The sequence below is a fragment of the Canis lupus genome, unplaced genomic scaffold (assembly GCF_011100685.1).
Source record: "Canis lupus familiaris isolate Mischka breed German Shepherd unplaced genomic scaffold, alternate assembly UU_Cfam_GSD_1.0 chrUn_S1356H1536, whole genome shotgun sequence".
Classification (NCBI taxonomy): domain Eukaryota; kingdom Metazoa; phylum Chordata; class Mammalia; order Carnivora; family Canidae; genus Canis; species Canis lupus.
The window spans coordinates 70,805-82,386 of NW_023330183.1; the positions used below are offsets into that span (position 1 = coordinate 70,805).

General features: G+C 38.6%; 1 protein-coding gene across 1 annotated transcript; it reads right to left on the reverse strand.

Annotated features, from left to right (window-relative positions):
- Positions 1-256: 256 nt before the first annotated feature.
- On the reverse strand, positions 257-1,195 carry OR6C1L (olfactory receptor family 6 subfamily C member 1L). The gene is given in 1 exon segment (NM_001389143.1): positions 257-1,195. A coding segment is annotated over 1 exon segment (939 nt).
- Positions 1,196-11,582: the final 10,387 nt, after the last annotated feature.

Genomic DNA, 11,582 nt, shown 5'->3' on the forward strand with positions numbered 1-11,582 from the left:
ATGAGGCCAACCTCATAGTGATAGAGTGGAAAGCCTAGTTTAAAGGAAGGGAAGTGCAATGAAAAGGGATTGGAATTTAAATGGAAAAAAATATCTATGAATTCAAATATCCTCAGCAAACTGCTAGCAATAGAAATATAAGCAATGAAATAGAACTCTAGTGAGGCTACATGGGCATTGTTAGACTTTGAGAACTCTGTTTTTTGTTTACTTGTTCTTCATTATGCCTCTAATTTATGACAGCACTTTTATTTTTTCATTTGCTTGAGAAAAATACAATCTTCCTTGCCCTGTCCAGGAAGGCTCGCTTGACTTGCTGGTTCCTTAGGCTGTAAATAAAGGGGTTCAGCATGGGGGCTACCGAGGTGTTTAGCACAGCAACTCCCTTGCTCAGAGACACTCTGTCTTTTGCTGCTGGGTTAATATACATGAAAATGCAGCTGCCATAGGAGATAGAGATGACAATCATGTGGGAAGAACAGGTGGAAAAGGCCTTTGTCCTCTGACTAGTAGAAGGAATCTTCAAAATTGTTCTGAGGATATATATGTAGGACAGAATTATTATCATCAATGTGAACATTAACGTAAAAACAGCACAGGAAAAACCCACTATCTCTAAGAATCTAGTGTCTGAACAAGAAAGATGTAGTAAGGGGAAATAGTCACAGGTAAAATGGTCTATAGCATTGGACTTACAATAATCAAGCTGTATTAACAGCATGAGTGATGGGAATATGATTAAGAATGAAGCCGACCAAGAAGCAAAGACAAGGAGTATGCAGACTCTGGGATTCATGATGGTCATGTAATGCAGAGGTTTGCAGATGGCAATGTATCGGTCATAGGACATGGCAGCCAGCAGGTAAAATTCAGTGACTCCCAACAGAATGAAAAAAAATAACTGAGCCATACAATCATTAAAGGAAACAGTTTTATCTCCTGTAATCAGGGTGCTCAGGAACTTGGGTATGCTCACAGTTGTGAATGAAATCTCAAGTAAGGAGAAGTTTCTGAGGAAGAAATACATGGGGGTCTGGAGGTGGGAATCCAGCAGGGTGAGGGTGATAATGGTCAGGTTCCCAGTGATGCTGAGCATGTAGGTGATAAGCAGAAAGACAAAGATCACCTCCTGAAGCTGTGGGTCATCTGACAATCCCAGGAGGATAAAGTCTGTTAGTTCTGTGTGGTTTCTCATTTTTCAGTTGCTTATTTGTGGTTCTCCTGCCAGACTTCTAGAAGAAAACACAAGGAATAAACTCGAAGAGTTAATTAACAAAGGTCTAAGTGTAGAGCCAGAATCTGGCTGAATTGGTGTGTCATTTTATGTAGAGGGAAAATTTTATGAATCTTTGATGGATTTTTCCCAGCCCATCATACATCTGTGCTGAAATCCCCTGGGAACTACTCCACTACATTGTGTATGTGTGCAAGTGACAGCAGATTGTGATCTTTAAAGGCATTGCAACACAGTCCTGTGCCTGGAAGTCATAGGAGGCTTAAAAGAAACACTTTTCTTTATTTATTGAAGTGATGTTGAGTTTGTAGTTGCATCACAAATGCCAATCAGGCAAAATTCTCTATGGAATGCTGAATTCCTAGCTGCACAGCTCCTAGGTTGTGTCTATTAAATTTCATTAAATTTAAGTTTCATTAAATTCCTTATATTTCATTCTTTTAATTAACTTTACTTCTGCTCAAACAATACTCTTCCTTTATCAGGGTTTGCTTTTCCTAGGAAGTACTGGTTCTTCATAACATCTAGGAGCTTCAAAATGCATTTTTATCAAATAAACAATATTTGATTTCAATCCCAAAATTGACATTTCTGCATTAAATTTCCTGGCTTCTACTGGCTTTGGAGAACCTGGTTTAAAAAGGTATATTATCACTCCATTATCAGAAAGGATGAAACGATGCCATTTACAACCTAAAAATAATTATGCTAACTGAAATAAGTCAGTCAGAGAAAGACAAATAGCATACAATTGCATTCATATGGATTTTAAGAAACCAAACAAACTGGCAAAGGGTAAGGGGAATGAGAGAAGCAAACCAAGAAACATACTCTTAACTATAGAGAATAAACTAATAAAAACCTGAGGAAGGCGAGGGGGGATGGGTAAAACAGGAGATGGGGATGAAGGAGGGCATCTGTGATGAGTATCAGGCATTGTATCCAAGTGTTGAGCCACTATGTTGTACAAATGAAACTAATACTGTGTTAACAAGCAGGAATTTAAATAAAACTTTTTTTTTAAAACAAAGGTATATTATTACTCTTCCATAGGTAATAATGTGTCAATGCACTGCATTTTTAACCTTATTTCAACTTTTTTGCATATTCTTTATTTTTCTTAACTTTCCAATCAATTTTAATAGCTTCTGAAAAATAATAACTTGACTGACACTCTTTAAACCTTTGAGGGAATGAATGAAAAGCTGTGAAGAAAGGTATTAATATATATAGAAAGTTCATGTGAGCATCACTGAAAAGGAGTACTTAAAGTCTAATTTTCAAGGATCAGCAAAAATTGGCTTAAAGAGTCTACCAAGAGATGATGCAATATCACTGACTCAGAAGTATACTATCCTATTTATAAAGACAATCAATGGATGTATCGACAATCAATGGTCTGTATTCATTTACCAACATCAACTAAACCTGGTTGTGTTATCCATTCATTCATTCATTCAGCAGCCTCTGAGGAGAAAAAAACCTCAATGTTTAATTAGGTGCATATGATTCCTCAAGCCTGAAGCCATCCAAGGAAGTATTCATGCAGAGTATGAAAGATATCTCTAACATTTAGCTCATCTTTTTATTTATGAATGTAGATCCATATTTCCCCCTGGAAGAACATGGTTTAGGTTAAACTTAAATTATCTTTCAATCATTTCATCATAATCAAGAACTCCTTCTAAGAACTCCTGAGACAGACCCTTTGAACTATTCAAAATGACAGCTAGCAATAATAGTTCATATTTGTCAAATAAGATGGCCACAAAGTACCTTCAAGGTTTCCTTCTGAAATTATCCCATGTCATGCCCCTTTAAAATTGTTACCATCAGGTTAGTATTAACAGCGATGGTTCAGAGAAACTAGATACTGATGACTTCTTGATGCCCAAGATGAGAAAGGGACTCTGTATAAAAGAATACATTAAGTTTGAAGCAACAAAGGATGTTCTTTTAAGACACTGAGATGAGAGCCTTAGACTGCATTTATTTCTGGTGCATTTTGCTGTTGTTGTTAATGTCTTGGGTGCCCTGGATGGACCTCTTAGTAGAGTCTAATTGTTTCAACTCTATGTTTACTAATTTCATTCTTCTTCAGTTAAACCTCATTAAAGATCATTAGGGGGACTTTACACATCATATCTTCCAAGCCATGTCCTTTATTGATCACCTCACTGTTTCTACTTTATTTTATTATTTTTTTAATTTATATTTTTATTGGTGTTCAATTTGCCAATAAATAGAATGACACCCAGTGCTCATCCCATCAAGTGCCCCCCTCAGTGCCCGTCACCCAGTCACCTCCACCCCCCGCCCACCTCCCCTTCGACACCCCTAGTTCGTTTCCCAGAGTTGGGGTCTCTCATGTTCTGTCTTCTTTTCTGATATTTCCCACTCATTTTTACTTTAAATAGTTGTTCAGGGTTTAGGATAACACATTAAAGGGAAGGAAAGTTTTTTTAGTTCAGTATTGTGGGTGAAATCTAGTTTGGCTTCATAATTACTCTAAATTTACTTGGAACTGCTCAATCTTTCTGAACTTTGGGCCATGACACAGGTTTTCTTTAGTAGCTTCTCTTTTCCTGAGTGAAGCAAAGACTCCTCTAGAGAACCCACCAAGTGGCTGGAAGGATTGTATCTCTAGCAGTTTATGGCAATTATCAATTCCTACCCTCCAAGTTTCAGTTCTTTATTTAGTCATCTGTAATCAAGGAAAAAAGTAAAGCACATAACCTGAATATAAGATGATGCTATCAAAAGAGTATCAGTTTCTTATTTATGACACTCTAAGGTAGATTACTATCACAGAAAGTATATAGGCTCTGTGGTTAGAGAAATATGGGTTAAAAATACAAATGGGCCACTTAATAGATTTGTGACTTTGAATGGTCCTTTATTTTCTTAAGTATCAGTCTTCTCTGTTTACCATGGATGTGAAATTCAAGGGCATTTTGGGAATTAATTGAAATAGTATAAATGAAAGTGCTATATAAACCATGTGGCACTTACTATGCTTTTCGAAGAGCTGGTTTTTAACCTTATTTTCCTTTAGTGTGAACTGATTTCCAATTTGGGGCAGAATATTCATGGTTACTGTGATTAAGCAAAGGCATTATTTTTCCCAATGACATACTAAAGATTTGTATATTCTATCTCATTCAGTCTTTATGACACAACTATGGAACTTTATCTTTATTCCCAAATGAAGCACTGGAGTCAGTTTGGTTTTGTACCTTAGATATATTCATATAAGTAATAAGTGTTCAATGTAGCCAGGAATTACCTACAGTTAGTCTATTCTCTAAAAGAAAGTACTATCTAGCCTATATTCAGTTAGAAACACAGGCACAGAAATGGAAATTTCCTGCTTTTCACTTAACAGAGAATGAAAAAAATGATGTAATAAAACAAAATATACTACTATCTATATTCAGTGGCAAAATAGAACTCCAATATACCCTATTTAATCTAATTAAAAATTGAGCTGATAAGCAATGAAACAATGATAAGGTTTGGGAGACTCCATTGCCTCCTATATTTCTGACTTACCTCTAATTTTCATACAGGATCACTAACAAATAGAATGGCTGGAATAGAAAACATAAGAGCAGTTGCTACTGTTGTATGCAGGGAAACCAGCATTCTGGACATAATTCCTCTTGGTGAACCCCTTTTCTTTCTATGTTAAGGTTTTTTTCTTAAAATTTCCATTTTATCTAGAGGGAATATATTTCTTTGTGTACAGAGCATGAAAAAGGAGCAATTATATGAAGAAGAAAAAATATCAGAAGGTGTTTTAAGCAATGTGGTATGGTTTCTGCAAAAATAAAATGTAGCATCAGCCACATGTCTTATCTATTCTCTTTGCTGCTGGCTCACAGGGAATAATTCAGTGAATCAAAATTGCCAGAACAGGGCTACAGACAAAACACCAAGGAATATAAAACATCATACACATTAGTAATGAATTTGAAAAGGAAGCTTAGGGGACAGTGTCCAAAGAGACAGGAAAAAAAAAGCTAGCAAATAACCACACTAGGTAAAGTTTGTTTCCCTTGACATTATTTTTCAGAGATTAAAAACTGAACATCTTATTTATGTTCCTGTCTTGAGTTCCTAATGCACATTGCTATTGAGAGCATATTTAATATATGCCATTTTTAAAAACTTGAAAATTCTCTTTATAGTGCTAAGTCCATTGCTTACTCCACATATTTAATCTTCCTTCCCATAAGAATTTTTGGTTCACTAATACTGCTAATACTTTATACTATTTTGTCTTCTCACTCTTTGCTCACCAACAGTGACAGCTAAAGCGTTTCTTGCTTTGATTGATAAAAGTTCCAATATATATGCCAAGTATAATATTAGTAATTATTACCCTCCCTGACTGTACTATAATAATATAACCATGCCCAAATTCTATCATGTGAGTGTAAAACACCAATAAAATTGTGCATGTCCTATGTAAAAGCTATGAATATTTGCCAGTTCTCACAGTTTTAAATATGCATGAAATAAAGGCAAGTTTTTGTTTCTTTGTTGTGGTTTTCTTTTTTTAAAAAATAAATTTATTTTTTTATTGGTGTTCAATTTACCAACATACAGAATAACACCCAGTGCTCATCCCATCAAGTGCCGCCCTCAGTGCCCGTAATCCATTCCCCCCCCCCCCCGCGCCCTCCTCCCCTTCCACCACCCCTAGATCGTTTCCCAGAGTTAGGAGTCTTTATGTTCTGTACCCCTTTCTGATATTTCCCACACAATTCTTCTCCCTTCCCAATATTCCCTATCACTATTATTTATATTCCCCAAATGAATGAGATCATACACTGTTTGTCCTTCTCCGATTGACTTACTTCACTCAGCAAAATGCCCTCCAGTTCCATCCACGTTGAAGAAAATGGTGGGTATTTGTCGTTTCCAATGGCTGAGTAATATTCCATTGTATACATAAACCACATCTTCTTTATCCATTCATCTTTCGATGGACACCGAGGCTCCTTCCACAGTTTGGCTATTGTGGCCATTGCTGCTATAAACATCGGGGTGCAGGTGTCCCGGCGTTTCATTGCATCTGAATCTTTGGGGTAAATCCCCAACAGTGCCATTGCTGGGTCGTAGGGCAGGTCTATTTTTAACTCTTTGAGGAACCTCCACACAGTTTTCCAGAGTGGCTGCACCAGTTCACAACCCACCAACAGTGTAAGGGGGCTCCCTTTTCTCCGCATCCTCTCCAACATTTGTGGTTTCCTGCCTTGCCAATTTTTCCCATTCTCACTGGTGTGAGTGGTATCTCATTGTGGTTTTGATTTGTATTTCCCTGATGGCAAGTGATACAGAATATTTTCTCATGTGCTCGTTGGCCATATCTATGTCTTCCTCTGTGAGATTTCTCTTCATGTCTTTTGCCCATTTCCTGATTGAATTGTCTATTTCTTTGGTGTTGAGTTTAATAAGTTCTTTATAGATCTTGGAAACTAGCCCTTTATCTAATATGTCATTTGCAAATATCTTCTCCCATTCTGTAGGTTGTCTTTTAGTTTTGTTGTCTGTATCCTTTGCTGTGCAAAAGCTTCTTATCTTGATGAAGTCCCAATAGTTCATTTTTGCTTTTATTTCTTTTGTTTTCGTGGATGTATCCTGTAAGAAGTTACCGTGGCCGAGTTCAAAACGGGTGTTGCCTGTGCTCTCTTCTAGGATTTGATGGACTCTTGTCTCACATTTAGATCTTTCATCCATTTTGAGTTTATCCTTGTGTATGGTGCAAGAGAGTGGTCTAGTTTCATTCTTCTGCATGTGGATGTCCAATTTTCCCAGCACCATTTGTTGAAGAGACTGTCTTTCTTCCAATGGATAGTCTTTCCTCCTTTATCGAATATTAGTTGACCATAAAGTTGAGGGTCCACTTCTGGGTTCTCTATTCTGTTCCATTGATCTATGTGTCTGTTTTTGTGCCAGTACCACACTGTCTTGATGACCGCAGCTTCGTAGTACAACCTGAAATCTGGCATTGTGATGCCCCCAGATATGGTTTTCTTTTTTAAAATGCCCCTGGCTATTCGGGGTCTTTTCTGATTCCACACATATCTTAAAATAATTTGTTCTAACTCTCTGAAGAAAGTCCATGGTATTTTGAAGGGATTGCATTAAACGTGTAAATTGCCGAGGGTAACATTGACATTTTCACAATATTAATTCTGCCAATCCATGAGCATGGAATATTTTTCCATCTCTTTGTGTCTTCCTCAATTTCTTTCAGAAGTGTTCTATAGTTTTGAGGGTATAGATCCTTTACCTCTTTGGTTAGGTTTATTCCTAGGTCTCTTTTGCTTTTGGGTGCAATTGTCAATGGGATTGACTACTTAATTTCTCTTTCTTCAGTCTCATTGTTAGTATATAGAAATGCCACTGATTTCTGGGCATTAATTTTGTATCCTGCCTTGCTAGCAAATTGCTGTATGAGTTCTAGCAATCTTGGGGTGGAGGCTTTTGGGTTTTCTATGTAGAGTATCATGTCATCAGCGAAGAGGGATAGTTTGACTTCTTCTTTGCCAATTTGAATGCCTTTAATGTCTTTTTGTTGTCTGATTGCTGAGGCTAGGACTTCCAGTGCTATGTTTAATAGTAGTGGTGAGCCCGGACACCCATGTCTTGTTCCTGATCTTAGGGGAAAGGCTCCCAGTGCTTCCCCGTTGAGAATGATATTTGCTGTGGGCTTTTCTTAGATGCCTTTTAAGATGTCGAGGAATGTTCCCTCTATCCCTACACTCTGAAGAGTTTTGATCAGGAATGGATGCTGTATTTTGTCAAATGCTTTCTCTGTATCTAATGAGAGGATCATATGGTTCTTGGTTTTTCTCTTGCTGATATGATGAATCATTTTGATTGTTTTACGAGGGTTGAACCAGCCTAGTGTCACGGAAATAAATCCTACTTGGTCATGTTAAATAATTTTCTTAATGTACTGTTGTATCCTATTGGCTAGTATCTTGTTGAGAATTTTTGCATCCATGTTCATCAGAGATTTTGTACCGTAATTCTCCTTTTGGTGGGGTCTTTGTCTGGTTTTGGAATTAAGGTGATGCTGGCCTCTTAAAACGAATTTGGAAGTACTCCATCTCTTTCTATCTTTCCAAACAGCTTTAGTAGAATAGATATCTTTTCTTCTTTAATCGTTTGATAGAATTCCCCTGAGAAGCCATCTGGCCCTGGCCTTTTGTGTCTTGGGAGGTTTTTGATGACTGCTTCAATCTCTTCCCTGGTTCTCGGCCTGTTCAGGTTTTCTATTTCTTCCTGTTCCAGTTTTGGTATTTTTTGGCTTTCCAGAAATATGTCCATTTCCTCTGGATTGCCTAATTTTTTGGCGTATAGCTGTTCATAATACATTTTTAAAATCGTATGTATTTCCTTGGTGTTGGTAGTGATCTCTCCTTTCTCATTCATGATTTTATTAATTTGAGTGTTTTTTCTCTTTTTTAAATAAGGATGGCTAATGGTTTATCTATCTTATTAATTCTTTCAAAGAACCAACTCCTGGTTTTGTTGATCTGTTCCACAGTTCTTCTGGTCTCGATTTTGTTGAGTTCTGCTGGAATCTTTATTAACTCTCTTCTTCTGCTGGGTGTAGGATCTATTTGCTGTTTTTTCTCTAGCTCCTTTATGTGTAAGGTTAGCTTTTGTATTTGAGTTCTTTCCAGTGTTTGAATGGATGCTTGTATTGTGATGTATTTCACCCTCAGGACTGCTTTTGCTGCATCCCAAAGATTTTGAACGGTTGTATCTTCATTCTCATTAGTTTCCATGAATCTTTTTAATTCTTCCTTAATTTCCTGGTTCACTCTTTCATCTTTAGCAGCATGGTCCTTAACCTCCACGCGTTTGAGGTCCTTCCAAACTTCTTGTTGTGATTTAGTTCTAATTTCAAGACATCCCAATCTTTTGGTATCGGTTCAGACCTGATTTGTGACCCAGTATGTGGTTTATACTGGAGAAAGTTCCATGTGCACTTGAGAAGAATGTGTATTTAGTTGAGTTTGGATGTAAAGTTCTGTAGATGTCTGTGAAATCCATCTGGTCCAGTGTATCATTTAAAGGTCTCGTTTCTTTTCCTTTTTTTTTTTTTTAAAGGTCTCGTTACTTTGGAGATGTTGTGCTTAGAAGACCTATCGAGGGTAGAAAGCGCTAGATTGAAATCACCAAGTATAAGTGTATTATTATCTAAGTATTTCTTCACTTTGGTTATTAATTGATTGACATATTTGGCAGCTCCCACATTCGGGGCATTTATATTGAGGATTGTTAAGTCCTCTTGTTGGATAGATCCTTTAAGTATGATATAGTGTCCCTCTTCATCTCTCACTAGTCTTTGGGGTAAATTTTAGTTTATCTGATATAAGGATGGCTACCCCTGCTTTCTTTTGAGGACCATTTGAATGGTAAATGGTTCTCCAAACTTTTATTTTCAGGTTGTAGGTGTCCTTCTGTCTAAAATGTGTCTCTTGTAGACAGCAAATAGATGGGTCCTGCTTTTTTATCCAGTCTGAAACCCTGTGCCTTTTGATGGGGTCATTAAGCCCGTTCATGTTCCGAGTTACTATTGAAAGATATGAGTTTAGTGTCATCATGATATCTATTCAGTCCCTGTTTTTGTGGATTGTTGCATTGAACTTCTTCCTAAAGGGGAATTTTAAGAGTCCTCCTTAAAATTTCTTGCAGAGCTGGTTTGGAGGTCACATATTCTTTCATTTCCTGCCAGTCTTGGAAGATCTTTATCTCTCCTTCCATTTTGAATGAGACCCTTGCTGGATAAAGTATTCTTGATTGCATGTTCTTCTCATTTAGGACCCTGAATATATCCTGCCAGCCCTTTCTGGCCTGCCAGGTCTCTGTGGAGAGGTCTGCTGTTACCCTAATACTCCTCCCCATAAAAGTCAGGGATTTCTTGTCTTTTGCTGCTTTAAGGATCTTTATCTTTGGAATTTGCAAGCTTCACTATTAAATGTCGAGGTGTTGAACGGTTTTTATTGATTTTAGGGGGGATCTCTCTATTTCCTGGATCTGAATGCTTGTTTCCCTTCCCACTTTAGGAAAGTTTTTAGCTATGATTTGTTCAAATACATATTCTGGCCCTCTGTCCCTTTCGGCGCCCTTGGGAACACCAATTAAACGTAGGTTTTTCTTCCTCAGGCTGTCGTTTATTTCCCTTAATCTATCTTCATGGTCTTTTAATTGTTTGTCTCTTTTTTCCTCAGTTTCCCTCTTTGCCGTCAACTTGTCTTCTATGTCACTCACTCATTCTTCCACCTCGTTAACCCTCGTCGTTAGGACTTCTAGTTTGGATTGCATCTCATTCAATTGATTTTTAATTTCTGCCTGATTGGATCTAAATTCTGCAGTCATGAAGTCTCTTGAGTCCTTTATGCTTTTTTCTAGAGCCACCAGTAGCTGTATAATAGTGCTTCTGAATTGGCTTTCTGACATTGAATTGTAATCCAGATTTTGTAACTCTGGGAGAGGACTGTTTCTGATTCTTTCTTTTGAGGTGAGGTTTTCTTTCTAGTCATTTTGCTCAGTGCAGAGTAGCCAAAAACAAGTTGTATTGGGAATAGGAGAAAAAGAGAGGAGAGAAAGAAGGAAAGAAAAGAGAAAAAGAAAAAAAGAAAAAAGGAAGAAAAGAAAGAGAAGAAAAAGAGAAAGAAAAAGAAAGAAAGGAAAAAAAGGTGGGGGAAGCAAACAGAAATCAAAAAGAAAAACAAAACACAGGGGAGTATCTTCTGATACTTTAAGTCCCTTGACTTCCCCTGGAACTTGTCTGTCTAGCTGGTCTTCTGGGGGAGAGGCCTCTTGTGCTGATTTTCAGGTGTTAGTATTGGGGGAGCTGCTTTGCCCCCAGCCTGGTTCAGGGCTCAGTGGTGGTTGTTTTCCCTGTAGGCCCCAGGAGGAACAGCCGCAGTGTTGGCGGCCAGCTCTGGAGCCCTGGATTCAACTCCCGCAGTAAGTATGGAGCTCTCAGCCTGCAGGGGCCTGGATGCTGCGGGGGTGGGGCCGCTGATCTGCTCAGCTCGGGGCAGAAGCGTCCTTGCTGTCCTGGGACCTCCCGGCCTTTGTCTGTCCCAGGGGGAGGCTGGATCCTGGACTGTGTCCCGGCGCCCTGTGCTCCGGGTCTATGCTGTTGGATTCGCGCTCCCGGGCGTGCAGCCCCCTCTGCGGAGCCGCCGCCCGAGCCCCTCCGAGCTGCTCCGGTCCCGCCGTGCGCGCTACAGCCCTTAGGGAGCTCCGCGCACTCTGATAGGTGTGCAGGTGTCTGTTACTGTCCCAGGGAACCCGAGGGCATCCCCGCCCT